This window comes from Rattus rattus, chromosome 5 (genome assembly GCF_011064425.1).
Source record: "Rattus rattus isolate New Zealand chromosome 5, Rrattus_CSIRO_v1, whole genome shotgun sequence".
Taxonomy (NCBI): domain Eukaryota; kingdom Metazoa; phylum Chordata; class Mammalia; order Rodentia; family Muridae; genus Rattus; species Rattus rattus.
Window position 1 is genome coordinate 106,211,408 of NC_046158.1, and position 18,364 is coordinate 106,229,771.

At 51.2% G+C, this 18,364-nt stretch overlaps 2 protein-coding genes across 5 annotated transcripts; one reads left to right on the top strand and one right to left on the bottom strand.

Annotated features, from left to right (window-relative positions):
- The first annotated feature begins 1,462 nt into the window (after positions 1–1,462).
- Gpat2 (glycerol-3-phosphate acyltransferase 2, mitochondrial) lies at positions 1,463–9,980 on the top strand. 4 transcript variants are annotated; one of them, XM_032904157.1, is made up of 21 exons: positions 1,463–1,584; positions 1,708–1,821; positions 2,393–2,466; positions 2,739–2,843; positions 3,022–3,150; positions 4,838–4,937; positions 5,235–5,368; positions 5,618–5,717; positions 5,810–6,022; positions 6,302–6,424; positions 6,596–6,678; positions 6,918–7,036; positions 7,512–7,582; positions 7,654–7,912; positions 7,995–8,143; positions 8,293–8,370; positions 8,665–8,796; positions 8,893–9,013; positions 9,099–9,164; positions 9,367–9,422; positions 9,718–9,980. In XM_032904157.1, exons 1-21 carry the CDS (start codon positions 1,522–1,524, stop codon positions 9,832–9,834), a joined length of 2,406 nt encoding a protein of 801 aa, XP_032760048.1. In that variant the 5' UTR covers positions 1,463–1,521; the 3' UTR covers positions 9,835–9,980. The 4 variants fall into 4 exon arrangements, with proteins under 4 accessions (XP_032760048.1, XP_032760049.1, XP_032760050.1 ...); XM_032904158.1 differs by having other exon boundaries at positions 1,522–1,584; positions 7,672–7,912; XM_032904159.1 differs by lacking the exon at positions 5,810–6,022 and having other exon boundaries at positions 1,522–1,584.
- A 125-nt stretch (positions 9,981–10,105) lies between these two features.
- Positions 10,106–18,067, bottom strand: Fahd2a (fumarylacetoacetate hydrolase domain containing 2A). The gene is made up of 8 exons (XM_032904162.1): positions 17,898–18,067; positions 15,359–15,609; positions 13,916–14,132; positions 12,332–12,391; positions 11,927–12,086; positions 10,611–10,719; positions 10,421–10,508; positions 10,106–10,296 (listed from the first exon to the last, which is right to left on the bottom strand). Exons 2-8 carry the CDS (start codon positions 15,601–15,603, stop codon positions 10,234–10,236), a joined length of 942 nt encoding a protein of 313 aa, XP_032760053.1. The 5' UTR covers positions 15,604–15,609; positions 17,898–18,067; the 3' UTR covers positions 10,106–10,233.
- Between the last annotated feature and the right edge of the window lie 297 nt (positions 18,068–18,364).

Sequence of the window (18,364 nt, forward strand, 5' to 3'; positions counted from 1 at the left end):
CAAGGTTATTTTTACAGCAGCTGCTGGAAACCCCCGCTCTTTATATAACAGGCTCAATGCTTTTAAATGTTGGCCTTAATTCATAACGTTTAAGCACATCATATAGCCGGTGAGAAGATACATGTGAACTATATTGGCCATTGGTCCTTGGGGAAAGGTGTTCATCTACACAGACTGCCAGTGGCTCTCACTTAGGAATCTTGCATGCCAGACATAAACAGAAGAAGGAGGATGGAGAATTCAGCCGGTCTGTGCAAAACAGCAAGACACTGTCTTAAAAAACTAGAGTGAGATATGTCCCCAAACTGACCTGGATTTCATGAGCTAGACAGTTGGTTGGCTTAATTGGCTCATGAGAACTGCTCCTTGCCTTGTCTTTTACTCTGTTCTTTTAAGGCTAGCATTGGTCAGTGGGGTTAGATTTTGAGGTTAGGAGTCTCAGGTTGAGGAATGTCAAATGTCTTCCTTGCAAAGGAGGCAGGCCTGATAGCCTTGATTTTGGGCTGCTCTGTGCTTAGGGTCTGAATGGGGTTGTGAGAACATTTTTCGAAGTAGGGGGTGCATCTGAATGAGATCTCCAGAGCCAGTGTGTACACGAATCAGGATCCTGTTATTGCCTGGCTTCATGGAGCTAAAAAGCACCAAGGGGAGAGGAGGGGCACCAGAGGAACCCCTGGAAACTAAGTCACAGGCATCGAGCTCTCCTGGGCCCTTTCCATACCACTGAATTGCTGGGTCTACACATGAATTATTTGCAACTCTTACCCTCAGGACAACTTTTGGATGATGTGAGGGAAGTGAAATGGGCACCCCGAGGGCTTCACAAGGCTGCTTTTCTGGCTGCCTTGGGCCCTGGAACTCATGGAAAAAGAATTTAGATGTATCATGAACTAGCAGCATTTGTGGTCTCAAAACTCGAGAAGTCACTCTCAGGCTGGCATGCAGTTATATAAATAATTAGGCCAGTCTGTTCACCATGGACGTGATAGGAGATCAGCATAGGGGACCGACCCTCCTGGGCAGGGGTCTCTTCCACAGGAACATGGTGGATCTGGGGTTCTGAGAGGGCTGCTGAGCAGGACTTAGGTTTATGAAGAGAGTATCCTTTTCCTTGTATCCTCTTCTTGCTGGTATAACCCAGCCCAACCTAGGCATTTCCTTCTACACTGAGAGCCTTAAGTGGCCATTACAGTCCCGTTGCTGTTAGAGCACATTGGGGTATGTGATGGGAGACAGCTGCTCCTCATGTTCTGAGGGATCCCCATACTTCTCAAGTACAGCTCACTTCCTGGAGGGACCACTTGGGTCAGTGACAGGGATTTGATCCGACTCAGCCTCCATTTTCCTGGCAGCTGTCCTCATCGCTGATGGCTTAACTGTTGTCTGTTTTGGGGTGGACTCTAGCATCACCCCACAAGGCTTGGATTGTGGATCAGGTTCCTTCCATCCTTTTACCTTTCTCTAGGTCAGGTTTGTGTGGAGAGAGGCACAGTGCTTCCTTCCTTGATCTCACAGACCTTCATGGAGACCATGTTGAAGTCCAACCCTCAAACGCAGCAGAGGAATAACCACAGTGGTCAAGAGGTAGTGTGAAATTCTCACACCCTTTGCCCTCCCACTGGCTGTCTGTGACCTTCACTCCTAATGTGCCCCTCCCTCTGTCGAGGACCCCAAGTTGGATCACTTCTCCTTGTGGTCCTTTTCCAGACCAGCCTTTGGTCCTCAGGCTTTGGGATGAAGATGGAGGCCATCACTCCATTCCTGGGGAAGTATCGCCCCTTTATGGGTCGCTGCTGCCAGACCTGTACTCCTAAGAGCTGGGTAAGTGAAGGTAGGGATGGGCCCTCCCTTGCAACACTTAGGGCTGTCTTGGGTCTGGGAGTGAGAACCCTGGGCAGCTGTCTCCCTCATGTCTCCCTAAGCCTGATCTTTCACTGCATCGTGCCTTTGCCCATTAGAGGAATGGATATGCCAGGGTCTATTGTTGGGATATGGCTTAGGAGAGTTGGGTAGGAGGGCTCAGGAGAGCTAGGCTTTGCCCACAAGGCTGGAATATAACTAGGTCTGCATTGATTCTGTTCAGTCTGGAGACTGTCCACTCGGATTCCCATAGCACTCAGCGTCTCTTGTATGTCTATGTAATATGCTGGTGCCAAGAGGGCTCAGCATTCGAATGGAGATTCAAGATGCACATTCTTTTCTCCAGATGAGTTTAGACCCTTCCTCAGGGTCTTTATGTGCTTATCTGGGGTTAGACATCTCATGAGAAATGTACTCTATACTACTGTTCTTCTGGTAAACTCAAAGGGACACCAGGCAGAGGTAGATGGATAGAGTACAGATGTGACCTACAAAAGCACCTTAGGACACGCTGTCCCTTCCTCCTGGACAGGAGTCCCTCTTCCACAGAAGCATAATGGATCTGGGCTTCTGCAATGTGATCCTTGTGAAGGAGGAGAATACCAGGTAGTCAGAGCCATTGGTGCACACGTTCCCTCTGTGCACACGTGTGGGCTGTCCCAAGGTGTCGAGTGCCTATGCCCCTCAGTGGGGAAGAAGGGTGGGACCAGGGCCTATGTAGGCAGGTGGGGTTTGTTTGTTTGATTGGGTTTTTTTGGAGTGTTGTTGTTGTTCCATGGTAGAGCTTGGTCCTGGGGCGTGAGGCTGGGGTGCAGACCCTTCCTGATGAATAGACCTCTGGATTCTGGGGAGCCCTCTCTGAACCATCTTTCCCCCAGGTTTCGGGGCTGGCTGGTTCGCAGGCTCTGCTATTTCCTATGGTCCCTGGAGCAGCACATACCCACCAGCTCTGATGCCTCCCAGATGATCATGGAAAACACTGGGTGAGGAGGCAGATCAGGGTCTGGCATTTGTGGGACACTTAAAGGGGTGACAAGGCTGTAGGTCAGGATGGCCAGGGCTGGCTGGGCAGAACTTCTGGAATGTTACCTCTGGGCCCTGGAGGAGTGACTAGGGAGACCATTGGTATCTAGCCCAACACTGTCCTCATGACCTCAACAGGGTGCAGAACATCCTCTTGGGGAAGGTTCCAGGAGCGGCTGGAGAAGGCCAGGCACCTGACCTAGTGAAGAAAGAGGTACAACGCATCCTGGGCCACATTCAGACCACACCCCGTCCTTTCTTGCTTAGGTAACTATGGTGAGGGGCATATGTCCTTAGGCTGAGGCCTCTGCCCCTTCTGGAGAGTGGATGTTAGCTGGGCTTGGAAAATTACCAAATATTCTTCCTGAGTATTTGGACAATGTTTACCAGAATGGGCTACAGCCTACTGCAGCCCTTCCCTGGGTTTGTATAGAACAGATCTGCATGCTTAGATGCAGGGGATTGAAGAGATGGACAGTGATATAGCTGGTCAAAGAAAGGAACAAGGAAAGATCCAGAATATCCAGGAGGGAAGAAAGCCAGCCCTGGAGGCACAGGAGTAAAAGTGGAGGAAATGGTCTCTTTAGAGGGAAAGGCCTGAGTCGGGGCCTTGAGCAGGAAAGGGCCAGGTTCACTGAAGATCGTAATAAGGTTGGAAGCTATGAGTGAAGCTGGGAGCAGCTGGAGAATTTGCGATGTAAAAGGAACCAGATTGCAGCCAAATAAGTAGAGGCCCTTAGGGGCAGTAAAACGTTCAACAGTTTTAAGTAGGAAGTGACAAAGTGATAGGTTTGGGATCAGAGTGGAGACCTGAGCTTCTGCAGAGCTGACTGACAGGCCTTGGGAAGAGTAGAGTGAGAAGTTAAGGTGGCGAATGATAGGGCTCGGGTAGACCGACTGGTGGCTGGAGGTGGTGAGAGGCAGAGGAAAAGACATCTGTTTCCGGCCTAGTGCATATGTATATGACAGTGTCAGGCTTTGCAAGAAGGGAATTGGCCTTGGACGGATGTTTGGATTGAAAGAGTTCCAGTAACGGATTTGAGGACTTGGTTGTCTGTATAGGTCTGGAAGCTCAGAAGAAGGGACATATTTGCAGAGCTGTATGTATACAGTTTATAGTTAAATCCAGAGGATGAGTGAAGCCATTGAAGGAAAGGGGGCTTAAGGTTGTGTGTCAGGCACAGCTGTCTTAGTGAAAAGGAAGTACAGGCTGCTGGTGACCTTGACCAGTCCTTCACTGTAACAGTTCTTAACAGTTGAGGTTTTCAGGCCCTAGGCCTCATGCCCTAGGCCTCATGCCCTTGTGTAGGAGATCCCAAGTGCAATTCTAGTGGGCTTCCTGCTTCCTCTGTACCTAAGTGTAAGGTGGTTTTACAGTAGAGCATTTACAGGGACACGGCACTCTCCAGTGTTCCCACATAGTGCTGCTTCTCAGAGTTGCCCATTTAATGCTTCCATCAGATGTGGACTTGCTGGTCCATCAGTTTTCCTGTTAACTACTTTGGTAGCAAGATGGTCCCCCTACTGGACATATGAGCAAATGCAGCAAGCCCTGCCCTCCTTGTATCACCTCCTCCCTTTTGCTCCACTTTTCCTGGTAGTTGATAAATATAGGCTGACTGGGTTCTGTGTGGAAACGGTCTGGTTCTTTGGTCTCCCTTTAGATAAAGGAGGCATAATTCGTGTCTGATGTGAGCCAGCTGCATCATGAGGTCTTGGAAGAGCCTGTACCTCACAGTGTGGTCGGTGGCATCAGGGCCTTTATAGCTCTAGCATCTACCTAGCATTTCCTACTGTTCAGCAGGTTATGACCTCTCCACTCACTTTCCTCTCCTGTTCAATGTGGGCAATCATGTTGCTTGCCTTAGAGGAATTCTGGACAACCTCTTGGGGTGCTGTGGGGCTGAGCCTTGTAGGTGACCCTGCTGCACTTCAAGCTGGCCTTGCTTCCAAGGCTGTTCAGCTGGGCACTGCTGTGGTTCCTGAACCGCCTCTTCCTGAACGTTCAACTTCACAAGGGACAGATGAAGATGGTCCACAAGGCTGCCCAGGAGGTAAGCCAGACCATACTGAATAGGTTTGGATGGCCAGAGCGCAGGTGAATCCAGGCCGCATCAGCTGTTAAAGTCCACACTTCCTAAACAGCCTTGCTGCCATATCTCAGTCCTGCTCCTCCAGGGTTTCCTGCCCCACCGTCAGTTTCAACAGCCTTTGAAACAAGCCACTGTATTACCTAAAGTTGTGTGCAGGCTGCTTTACTCTTCCTCCCTCACTGCTGCCCTGGGATTTGTAGGTACTGTGGTTTGGCTGTTTTTAGAGTGGGCATTTTCTTCTGTCTGTCTCTGGAGCAGGGCTCTCCACTTGTCTTCCTTTCTACACACAAGTCCCTCTTGGATGGGTTCCTGCTGCCTTTTGTACTGTTCTCCCAAGGGCTCGGTGTGCTCCGTGTGGCCTTGGACTCCCGCACCTGTTCCCCTGCTCTCAGGTATGATAGGGGAGAGTGGAGGCCCTAGTTGGAGAAGTGGGGTGGAGGTTGTTTTGCCTTCCCAGACTTGTTTTCAGCTGTATGGCAGCCCAGCTTGTAGTCTCAAATAGAAGGGTGGTTATGGGTCACTGGGCCATGGCTACTCCAAGGGTCTAGACAGACAGACCTGGAAGAATCTAGGCCCTTGCAGGCCTCTGGGGCCTGCCTCTCCTGAGCCCCTTCTCATCAGACTCTGTCCTGTGCTCACAGAGCTCTACTGAGGAAACTTGGGGGGCTTTTCCTGCCCCCAGAGGCCAACCTCTCATTGGACAGCTCAGAGGGCATCCTTGCAAGGGCTGTGGTCCGTGCAGTGAGTGTTCCCAGTGGTTGTGTGGGGTGGGCCAAGGGTCTAGGGGTCTGGCTGATCTGGCCTTGGTGCCCACCCTTCCTCTCCTCTTCCAGACGGTGGAGCAGCTGCTTACTAGTGGTCAGCCCCTGCTCATCTTCCTGGAAGAGGCCCCTGGGTACCCAGGGCCCAGGCTTTCCGCCCTGGGCCAGGCCTGGCTAGGACTGGTAGTCCAGGCGGTCCAGGCAGGCATTGTCCCAGATGCCACACTGGTACCAGTTGCCACTGCCTATGATCTGGTTCCAGATGCACCATGTAACATGACTCATGTAAGACCTGGGTCCAAGTGGACATCAGTTCTGGGAGGGATGTTCGGTGGATGGGCTCCTTTACGGCTGAAGTCAAATTGGGATGTGAAATGTTTAAAGGACTGTCCCTACAGTCACTCCAAGGTCTTTGCCATCCCTGTCTTACAAAAGACCCCACAGTAAAGTCGTGGAAGGAAAGACAGGACTTGGAGAAGAGCAGAGAACAGTGTGGTGGGTGGAAAAGGTAGCAGCCCCAGACTTGGCCAAGAAAATACATGTGCAGCCTCTCATTCCCTGCAGGACCTGGCCCCCCTGGGGCTATGGACAGGAGCCTTGGCCATCTTTCGGCGACTGTGCAACTGCTGGGGCTGTAACCGTAGAGTCTGTGTCCGGGTGCACCTTGCCCAGCCATTTTCCCTCCAGGTAGGAAACCAGTTGGGAAAGGCTGGGGTAACCTTTTGGTGGTTTGGCCTTCAGAGCCATTGAAAGGATAGTATTTTCTCTTGGACGGTTTGTGTACAAGTGTCTTGGAGTGGGTACAAGGGGCGTGAGTGGGTGTGGCAAGAGCAGACCACACATCTTTATCCTGGGCAGGAATATACCATCAATGCTCGAAGTTGCTGGGGTAGCAGGCAGACCCTGGAACACTTGTTGCAGCCCATTGTGCTAGGTGAATGGTAAGGAGCACAGGGGTATGGGTCTCAGAGGGAGGCAGGCGGCTTCAACTCTGACCGTCCCAGAACATCAACACCAGATGTCTGTATAGTCTAAATGCAGGGCAGCCGGCACATAGACCTGAGGTGGGAAGGGTTAAATGAATTCTCCTAGGACTTGGGAAAACCGCTGTAGCTTTGGAAAGCCCCAGACTCTATGACATTTTAGTCCAGTTTCATTCTTTGATCTGTCTCCATCCCAGTAGTGTTGTTCCAGACACGGAGAAAGAGCAGGAGTGGACCCCACCAACTAGCCTCCTCCTGGCCCTCAAAGAAGAGGACCAGCTCCTGGTCAGAAGACTGAGCCGGCATGTTCTGAGTGGTGAGGGAAACCCAGATCTGCACCTTTGGAGTGTGACTTGAACAGTACTTTCTCTGTGTAGATAATAAAGGGCTAGCCATCAGAACCCCATGGTTGCTAGTACCTGATCCCTACCCCCTTCATAGCACACTTGGGACACCAGAAGAGGGGAGCATCCAGGAAGGTGGGGAGCAGATGAGCTCAGTGTCTGAGCCAAAGGCAGCTGTGCAGATTTCTACCTCAGATACCCCTTGACCAGGGTCCTTAGCTGTAAATGGGGAATGACGATTACAGAGGAGCAGCAACATGTGCCTGCAGAGGGCACTCGCTGATCAGATGTCACTCTGGCTCTCAATACCTGTGACACTGCTTCTTGGATCCTGCTCTCCCCTGCTGTGGTAGTTTGGGTTCTTTGTCTGTAAAGGTCTGTCAAATGATGGAGAGATCAAGCCTCTCTAGGCCGCTCCCCTGTCAGTACCTTCCCCTCTCTCCACAGCCAGTGTGGCCAGCTCAGCAGTGATGAGCACGGCCATCATGGCAACACTGTTGCTGCTGAAGCACCAAAAGGTAGGCCCTGTATGGTGGGGCCCAGGGAAGGGCAGGGCGTGGCCCTCTGCTCAGGCCTGTTTTGCCTCCAGGGTGTGGTCCTGTCACAGCTCCTGGGGGAATTCTCCTGGCTGACAGAGGAGACACTGCTCCGAGGTTTTGATGTGGGCTTCTCAGGGCAGCTGCGGTGCCTGGCCCAACATACGCTGAGCCTCTTGAGGGCACATGTGGTTCTGCTGCGTGTCCACCAAGGGGACTTGGTGGTGGTGCCACGGCCTGGCCCAGGCCTCACACATCTGGCACGCTTGAGTATGGAATTGCTGCCCACCTTCCTGAGTGAAGCTGTGGGTGGTGAGTCAGTGGGATCAGCAGGGTTGGGGTGCATGTGGGGGAGAGGGAAAAGGTCCCCTTCTTATGCTGTCCTCTCTGCCAGCCTGTGCGGTGCGGGGGTTGCTGGCGGGCAGAGTACCACCTGAGGGGCCCTGGGAGCTGCAGGGCATAGAGCTGCTGAGTCAGAATGAACTGTACCGCCAGATCCTACTGCTGCTGCACCTGCTACCTCAAGACCTGTTGCTGCCCCAGGTCAGACCCCTCCCCTAGCTCAGCAGGACCTGGGCCTTGACCTCCTGTGGCAGTGATCTTGGCCTCCATCTACCTCTGGTCAGGGTTCTGCCAGAGCCCCTTCCCACAGGGGTGTTCTCTGCAGGGTGTTGGTGCTTCTCTTCCTACAGCCCTGCCAGTCTTCCTACTGCTACTGTCAGGAGGTGCTGGACCGGCTCATCCAGTGCGGGCTCCTGGTTGCAGAGGAGGTAGGTACGCTCCCACCCTGAGTGCCAGTGCCCTCGCTGCTCCTCTGACCCGTGTGCTCGGGGAGTGTACTGCCACTGGCCCAGCACATGGAAGCCTGTTTCCCATGCCACTTTGGCTCTCTCCATACATAGCTCCTGCCTCTACATTTCTTAGTGAGCTTGGGTACTTGGCCCAAGTACCTCTGTACAGCCATTTTGGCTTCTCAGATCTGCTCTGATCTGTCAAGACCAGGTATGAGGGTTATAGAGTTGCTTCCCACTCTGGGACCAGACCAATAACTCTCCCAACCCCAGACCCCAGGCTCCCGGCCAGCCTGTGACACAGGAAGACAGCATCTGAGTGCAAAGCTGCTGTGGAAACCAAGTGGGGACTTTACTGACAGTGAGAGTGATGACTTCGAGGAGCCAGGGGGCCGCTGCTTCAGGGTGTGTCGGGAGAAAGAAACTACCTGGGGAGGCAGGTGGAGGAGGTAAGGTGCCTAGGAGCCCACTTTCCTCACTCTGGTCTGTCTTTCTCTCCAGCTTAGCCAGCAGTCTCGCTGCCCTGACTTCTTCCTCTTCCTCTGCCGCCTGCTCAGTCCCATACTCAAGGCTTTTGCACAGGCAGCCACCTTCCTCCACTTGGGGCAGCTGCCAGATTCAGGTAAGGCCCTGAACACTCCCCTGGCAGTGTTGAGGGTGGGGCTCAGTCCCAAAGAGCTGAGGTCTAGGTCTAATCTCTCCTGCAGAGGTGGGCTACTCAGAGAAGTTGTTGCAGTTTTTACAGGCCTGTGCCCAGGAAGAAGGGATCTTTGGTGAGTTCCAAGCCCCACCCCATGCTCCCCAGGGGTAGGTTTGCTGGTGACTGCTGCCCCCTGCTGGGCAGTGGCTGCCTGACTCCAGGGAAGGGTCTCTGGTCCTATGTAGGCCCTAGTTGGTCTTCCTCTTAGAGGAAGTCCCACCCAGTAGCTCCCTGCTTGCCTCAGAGCTTTTATGGTCTCTCTTCCTTCCCTCCAGAGTGTGCAGACCCAAATCTCGCTATCAGTGCAATCTGGACATTCAAAGACCTGGGGGTAAGGGGGCCATATCACCATCCTGTCCCTGACCTCACCCTCAGCATCATGGGCTGCTAGAACTGCTCAGGGGAACCATCTTGTTCCCCACCCCATGGGGGCGGGGGGAATCTAACTTTCTAATGAATGCCAGAGTGGATGGTTTTTCTGCCTTCCTAATTCACAAAGGACTGGCTTCCCCTACTACTGCTACATCAAGCAGTGCCACACTCAGGAGCTGAGGCGTCTCTGTAGGTTTTTAGGGACAGGGTACTGTCCCCTCAGCAAGGGTGCTTACACTCATCTTGTGGTTCAGGTACTGCAGCAGATACCCAGCCCTACAGGACCCCAGCTCCACCTGTCACCTACATTTGCCAGCCGGGACAATCAGGACAAGCTGGAACAATTCATCCGACAGTTCATCTGCAGTTAGAACCAGAAAGTGGAACTTGATGGGACTTGTTAGCCTAGAACTCAAGTGTGTGTATTCTGGTCAGGACACAGCTAACCTGAACTTACAAAACCCGTGTTTGCTCATCATTTAGTGTAATAAATAGACTAGGTTAGTTTCTTCCCTAAGCCTGAAGTACATGTCCAATATCTGCTCCCTCCTTACTCAGCCCTGTGAAACAGCCCACCTTCAGGGACTGTAGGTGGGGGAGAATGTGTATGGCTGTGTGGCTAAAAGACAGTAGAAGGTAAGCTGCAACTTTGAGAGAAAATTTATTCCCATGGCCTACCTAAGAGCAGCCTTAAGTAGGCAGGGCCAGCAGTGAGCTGGGTGGGAGCACAAGTTCTGCCTGGTGTCAAGTCCAGTGCTTATAGGACACCATCACACCACCTTGTTGATGATGACACCAAGCTCTTCAATCTCACACTGGACTTCATCACCCTTCTGTAACACAGCAGCACAAGGCTCTTAGCCTTTGGCTCCTGAACATGCTCTCCCCTTAGACTCGCCCCCTGGGCTGCTTCAAGCTTTACAGGCCTCCTGGCTCTCCTCTTCTGAACTAACTTACCTTGAGAAAGACAGGAGGCTTCTTAAACATGCCGACACCTGGAGGAGTCCCAGTCAGGAGAATGTCCCCTGGGTACAGAGTGACAAACCTAGGGAAGCAGAGGGTCAAGTGAGACTGTGGGCTGAGAGTGGGCTTAGCTCCCAGGTGAGCCAGCGGGTGGGGCTGGCTGTGACAGGTTCCATCCACTTACTGGGAGACCCAGGCTATCAGATCTTCGGTCTTGAACACCATCTGGTTGGTGTTGCTGCTCTGGACAATCTCCCCATTCACTCGACAGGAGATCTTTAGATTATGTGGATCTGGAATTAAAAATAACACTGGGGTCATCCGCACCCAACACCCAGCCCCAGAAGAAAGAGGAAACTTTGGGAGCATGTCTGCCCAGCCTGGTTAGCACTTCACCCTGGAGTTCCTGTACAGACTAGTCCCCTGGGTTCCTGCATCAAGTGAGGAAAGAAGGGACATCCTATAGTCTCTGAACAAGGAGAAAAACAGCTGAGGGGTTTGCCTTTAAAAATGGCCATTCAGGCCAGGCAAGATGGTTCATAGGTAGAGTCACTGCCAAGCCTTGGGGCCCGAGTTTAATTCCTGGTACTCATATGAGCCCAGGAAGAGAAACAACTCTTACAAATTGACCTCTGACCTCCATGGGCCATGGGGGCTGCAGAGATGTCAGTAGCATTGGCTGCTCTTACAGAGGTCGTGAGTTCAGTTCCCAACAACTACATGGTAGCTCACAACCATCTATAATGGGATCTGATGACTGCTTCTGATGTGTCTGAAGTCAGACAAAGTACTCACATAAAATTAAAAGAAAAAAAAGTACATTCATTTAGTTATGAATTATACTTTCTCTACAAATAAAAATAATAGAAAAATAAAATAGGAAAAACAGGCATCAATCCACAGCAGAGACTGATAATTATAGATCTAGAATGACTCAACATCTCCAAAGTGACAGGGACACAGAACAGCAGATAATGGGGCTACCCAAGCTATCCTGCACCCCTGACAGCTGCTAAAATACAGTTTCTGAGGTACTGCTGTCCTGAGGGGCTCACCCATGGAGCCATGCTACACCCCAGGGACGCATGCACAGAGGATGTGCGAGGTCCTCTCCTATCTCCCTTGCAGAAAATGAATAGGTTTCATCATAGCCATTCTCCATGCTCAACAGCCAGTCTTACTCCTTCCAGCTTAAGGACTATTCCAGATGGAGACAGGTGGAGGCAGTCCCTTCTCCCAAGTGCAGTGTTCGTTGTAATTCATTTTATGGATGTAGTTCACAGCAGCTGCAGCTGTGTTCCCTCTAAGAGGCTCTAGAAGGAAGTTCTACTGAGAGCTAGCACACAGCCGAGGCTGGCCACCTGATCTCTGTGGGAACAGCATTGACACTACAGCTCTGTGTACAGTTGTAACCATAGTCCTTGCTGGAGCATGGTTTTGTCCTAACACTCAAAGGTATTGTACATTGGAGGGTACAAGCCTCGAAGACCAGCGACCTACCTGCTATGGTATCCTTGGTAACCAAGGCAGGGCCCAGGGGGCAGAAAGTATCAAAAGTTTTTCCCAGTAACCACTGCTTTCCATTTCTCATTTGCCAGTCCCGAGCACTCACATCATGAGCCACAGTGAAGCCAGCCACGTGAGCCATGACATCTGTGGCCTATTGGGGCAGGAGATTTGGCCAGATAAGGTTACATCACAGGTGACACAACCTCTAGAACAAAGAATCTCAAAGCCATTATCACACATTAGCACCAGGGCTAGCTAAGGTGGTGTGTGAGAGCCCATGTGTTCCAGTGTGAGACAGCACCAGTGTGTGTGGGGGGGGAGGGTTGGTCAGGACGAGCAGAGGCAGGATCTGGGACTGCTGCTCCTCCCTGGCCTGGGAGCCCACTTCCACCTCACCTTGATGTGTTTGCCTTTCTTCCCAATGACCACGGCCATCTCCACCTCCCAGTCAACTTCCTGCAAAGTAGGAGAGGACAAGTGAACTGCAGGGGCTGTAAGGCAGACCTCTGGATGACAGGTGGGTGTGACCTGCAGACCATAAGCTCGGGGCAGTGGTAAGCAGCACCACTAGAGGTGACTAGGAGATGAAGAAGAAAGTTCTACTGACAGCTAGCTCACAGCCGAGGCTCATGTGTCTGGGGAACTGAGTTTACACGTCACCCTTGACACCTCAGTGAAGAGTGACGCCAAGTACTAAGACTTAGAAATACATAACTACTGTGTGCCTGACACTATACGTGCTATAATGCATTAACTCATTTAGATCAGACAGATCCTGGATAAATGTATTTAAGGGGCTTAAATAAGCAACACACAAGAAAAAAATGCACATGGCTACAAAATGTGAACCAATGCCAGCCTCTCGGTAAGAGCAGATACACCTGGAAAGAACTTACAATTTACTCTTTCCTCGCAAAAACACCAAAGAGCCTTCAGTGAAGGCCAGAAAGTAAGGATGTGCTCAATGGGAATGGAAACCAACAGGATGGGTCCCCTGGCCAAACTGGGTTCATCTATGTTGCATGAGGAAAAATGAGAAATTCAAGTAAATACTAAAAGCACAGAGGGAGGGCTAGGGAGATGTTCGGCAGGTAAAGGTGCTGGCCACAGAAGCCTGATGACCTAAACTCAGTCCCTAGAATGTGAATAAGAAACTGGATGTGGCCGCACACATCTGCAGTCCCAGCAGAGGAAAATCACCCAGAGGCTTAGAAACCAGCTCTCCTGGGGTATGCACAGAAACAAGAGTCTCTGCCTGTCTAAACCAGGTAGAAAGTGAGAGCCCATAGTGTGGGGATGGGAAGAAACGGTCACACTCAACAACACCCAACGTGGGAGCCTCCTGATGGGCTGCAGTGGGAAAGAGGTCATTTCCTGTGCAGGATGCCTCAGAAAACTGCTTCAGCTGAGTCTGGTCACAAGGAAATAGGGCAAAACTGAGTGCAGGGCACCCTGAGAAAACAGTTCTTCAAAAGTGTCAGGGAAGGAAGTCTTGTGGCAACTTCAAATGTGTTAGGGAGAAGTCTGCGTGGGATGAGAGATGTTCTCAAAGGAATAGGGACAAGGTGCCCGTGTGGCAGAGCCACAGCTGAACAAACACCACCATGAGAACATGAAATGCTCACACCGAAGTATGGGCAGCAGGAAACCTGGCGGCTTTATCTACATCGTTAATATACTTCCACTGTAGAAAATTACTCCTGTAATTGGGAAAGATGAGTTAATTCCTCCTATCACCTATACCTGAGGCTGTGTTATACTTCTCTAGTGTATTATATCACCGAGTGACAGGTTCCCTTAAGACAACTTCTCAACCTCTGGGTCACCACCACCACAGGGGTTACATATCAGGTCTTTTCTGGTTGGAGGTCACTATAACAGGAGGAACTATATCAAAGGGTTGCAGCATTAGGAAGATTGAGAACCACTAGGAAATGACTCCTATGCTGGAGTCCGGTGACCTGGTGGTGAGGAACTAACCTTACTCTCTGGTGGGAGGATGATGTTGTCATAGGGCCCCACGATAGAGCTGGAGAACTTGCTGAAGATGATGGGATTCTTGGGCACCCGCACGTTCTGTTCTTTACAGTGGTCTGCATAATTCAAGCCCACACATATCACCTTGTCTGGCCGGGTGACAGGGGCTAAGAAGGTCACCTGTGACCGAGGGATGACTGGCAACTGGGCAGACAGGGCTCTGTAGAGATCAAGCAGGAGAGGGGCTAGCTGGAACGGCAGAAATCCCAGAACAGGCTGGGGAGACCCTTGGCAGTTACGACTTTCGCTTTTTGCATTTTCTAGACCTTTCACCTATCAGTGTAAAAGACTCAGTCCTTTCACAGCAGAGCACAGTTGTTCATCAAGGGCTCATTTCCGCCCCACTTGGGTAATTGTTGCTCATATACAAGGATGTGAAGGGTACACATGGGAGTGTGTGGAAAGGCCTCCCTCACCCCTTCTAGTCACTGTGTCCCGCCCTGGAGACAACTCCTGTGTCCTGCATACCAGCTACAGTGTAGCACCTTCTCATCTCATGGCTTTGTATATGAACGATAAGTATGTTATGCATCTTAATATATATCTAGTGTTCCCCTAGAACACAAAGGTTCCCCCCCCCTTGTTTTCTTTGAGACAGGGTTTCTCTGTGTAGCCTGGAACTGACTATGGACCAGGCTGGCCTTGAACTCAAGAGATCCACATGCCTCTGCCTCCTGAGTACTGGGATTAAAGGCATCTTCCTTCTTGTGGCTGTTATCCTAAAGTGTCAACATATTCTGGGTTCCAACAACAGGAAAGGAAGTGGTCCCAATAACAGGAAAGAAAATGGCCATTTGGGATGACAGTGCTCTGTACACTGTGCTGTCAGACATTTCTATTTCTGCCACTCTGCTGGGTGAGAACACCTTCTTAAAGTGTCTTTAAACTACTGTTTGACTCTTTAGACTGATTATCCCATGACTGGCTTCAGGGTCAATCCCAGGTAATCTAGCACACACTGGGGGAATCTCTTTCCTCTCTTGGGCCTTGTGCCAGGCTCCTCTAACAGGAGGGACTTAGCCTCTCCAGCGGGAGGGACTTAGCCTTTAGGTAGGCAGTATAATGAGGTAAGGTCCTGGCTACACAATCAAATAAATTAATCACCCTTCCCGAACCTCAGTTTCCCTCTCTGTAAATTGAAAGTGCTGGTATATAAGGTACAGTCATATACACCTCTAATTTAGTCCCAACATTCAAGGGGTTAAGGCAGAAGGCTCTCTAATTCAAAGCCTGCCTGGGCTACATAGCAAGACCCTGTCTCAAAAATGAAGATTTATATTCCTGTCAGCTCTTCATTAAAAGAACAAGTGAGCTCCCTGCTGGTTTGACTCTAGGGGTAGGAGAGGGAGATGGGAGGGAACTGGGCAAGACTGCCTGCTTACTCACCTTCTTGCCACCGAAAGGGCAGTCTCTCCCCGCTCCAGGAACTGCACCATTGTCTTGGGGAGCGCTGGGTCAAAGGTGTTTAGGTCTACAACTCCCCCACCAATCCCTGACTCCAGGCCCACGTGGGGCTCTTCCAGGTGAGGTGCCTGGAACTGTACCAGTCTCATATTTCTGCAGGGTTGACAGGGCCTCTTCTGAACCTGCAGCAGAGCTGACAACAACCTCCTTCTACCAGAGCCCAGCATCAAAGCCTAGAAGGAAAGAAGCAAGCCACAGGAGACAGGAGGACTGCAGAGCTATCTCGAAGGTCCCTTCGTCCCTTTGCCCCATCAACCATTCCCAGCATGCCACGTGGGAAGGCTCACATAGGAAGTGCTTCAAACAGTCAGAGAACAGATGAGTACGCCAGGCTTCAAGCTAACCCGGGGATCCCAGCCTTTCCTCGACCAGTGTTCCTTCAAAGTTTCCACTGCTGCAGGCAAGTGGGAAACACAGCAGACCAACTCAGACCTGCCGTCCTGCATGCTGGGTTAACAGATATGGATGACTGATGTACACAAGCCTCAGACGTTGAAATGCTGTTGTGAAGATGGCCAGGCTGCTACCTCTAGCTTTTAGAGGAAGTCCTCCTGAACAGGGGAAGGCTAGACTGTGCCGGACTAGGAATCAGCCCCAAGTTAGGCAAATGGCCATTCCTAGAAATGGCTTCTCAGCTACCTCATGCAACTTTTAAAAAAACTTACTTGGTCCCATTGCCCTCTGACTTAAACACTTTTCTTCTGCCCACATGCTCACGCTAACCCCTACCAGCTTACCTTGGCTTAGGAGTCACCCTCCATACCCACTAGTAGGTACCAGTTTCTGCTGTTGCTGCACAGGGAGACTCAGTACCCAGAGGCCAGATACTTGGCCTCACGCATTGTTCAGCCATCTCCCTGGGTTCAGTAGCAATGTCTGTCTCTTTCACTACTGAGCCTACACTGTTGCTGCTGTGTGTGGAACACAGGCTTGCACTGCCTCTGTTCACTGAACAGATGGAGGACGCAAGGGGCTTGACGTTTCACTAGGAAGGGCCTAGTGATGATCAACTTTGGAGAGAGCTGGCTGTGTCTTCCTTCCTCAGATCCAGACCTCTTAGATATCATCAAAAAAGTTCCGGGCCTGCTTTGAGTTCAAGGTTCCACCCAAAGTTAAGGTTCCTTTTGGTTTTAAGATATAGGTGCTGGCCTGGAACGCGCGGGCTAGCCTGAGCTACATCCCAGCTAACCCACACTCCATATCCCCACCCACTCCCTTACTCTGTCTTAATCTAGGTCTGGTCTTCATTCCTTATCAGAGTCCTCTCCCTTCGGGAGAGCTTGCCTTTAAAACCTAGTAGCTGCTAGGAAGACAGCTTGGTTGGTAAAGTGCTTCTACTGAAAGCATGAAGATGAGTTAAATCCCCAGAACCCATGTAAACAAGCTTGTACGCAGTGGTCTATGCCTGTAATCCCGGTGTTGGAGACAGGTGGATCCCTGGGGCTTGCTAGCCAGCCAGTCTAGTCTAATTGTTAAGTTGCAGGCCAATGAAAAACTCTGTCTAAAAAAAACTAAGGTGGACACACACAGACATACTTTATACTAAAAAATGAGAGAGACTGAGAGACAGCTCTCTCGGTCCTGGGCTCTTGGTCGTCACCCGGTTAAGCCAAACTACCCTGTTCAGGATCACCACAGTGCCAGCTTGCAAGTCTGGCCAGAAAACCAAAGGTTTTCTCCTGCTCTGTCACTTTACACAAGTACCACCATGCCACCGTCCAAAGGCTGTTCCAGCATACGTGATCAGTCACACCGTACACTAAAACGACAGTACTGTCCTGGGGAAAGCCAAATGTTCCACTTGTGATGTCTACTATAGTTCTCTTGACTGTGGCTGGCAGGTACTGCTGGCCCAGTTTTATAGATGAAGAAGCCAAGGCTTGGATAGGATAAGGGGTTTGGTTTGCCAAAGGTTCAAGGGTCATACAAGTAAAAGAAAACTGGTGTTTGAGTCCATGTCTAGATGACAGTGAAGTTCTCAATTCAGAAGCAAGGTACTTACTTCCTAAGCAAGATAATCTAATTTCAATCTTGTCTACACCTCTCTGGCCCTAACTGCTACCAGCCCATGGTCACTCGTCATGCTTCTGGATGGCCAGTTACTGTGGCCTCAGACATAACTGTAATCCCTGCTGACTGTGCTTCGCTGATGATGAACCTGTGACGGATGCGCACAGGTTCTTTCATTCTAGCTTTATAACAATCTTCATAGAATAGAAAGCAGCACCGAGGCTCCACGAGGTAAAGTCACCTGGCAAGGTGACACTACTGTTTTTGAAAGAATCACTATGAGTCACAGCACAAGAATCCCTTAGCAAACAGCACAGGAATGGGCAGCTTGAGGCGCAGCGCCGAGCATGCGACCCTGCTGATCTCCTCCTCTCTCCAGGAACCGAGGTCCGTCACTTGGCTTCTCAATGTCCGGTTCACCTCCCTCCGTGCTGGCCTAGCCTCAGCTTACCTGTTTGCTGTGGCCGGACCCACCCGGCTCCCTGTGCAGTGAGCCGATGCCTGCAAGGCTGCAGGTCGAGAGGGGCGGGCAGAGAAGCCACAGCCAGGAGCGTAGCAAGCAAGCACTTAACTCTTCTCCAAGGGAAATAGCACCCCCACCCGCACCCGCAGTCGCGATGTGGTGACGTCATGAACCTGTCGCCAATAGGAGGACGCCTGCTTCCTCCGGGAAGAATGCCCTCTGGCTGCTAGGTACTTCTAGTAGCCACAGAGCTCCCTGCAGGTTCCTGGTGTGCATCTGGGGAGACCCTCAGTGGCTCCAGGGTGACCCCGGGATAACCAGACCCAGAGAGAGAGCATCCGACCTTCTGGGTCCGGCCAGGCGCAGCTTCTGCGCCAGGCTACTCACAGTTTTTCAGGAAGCACTCTTGTGGACAGTAACAAATAGTTTTGTTACTGTTATAGAGTTGACCTACG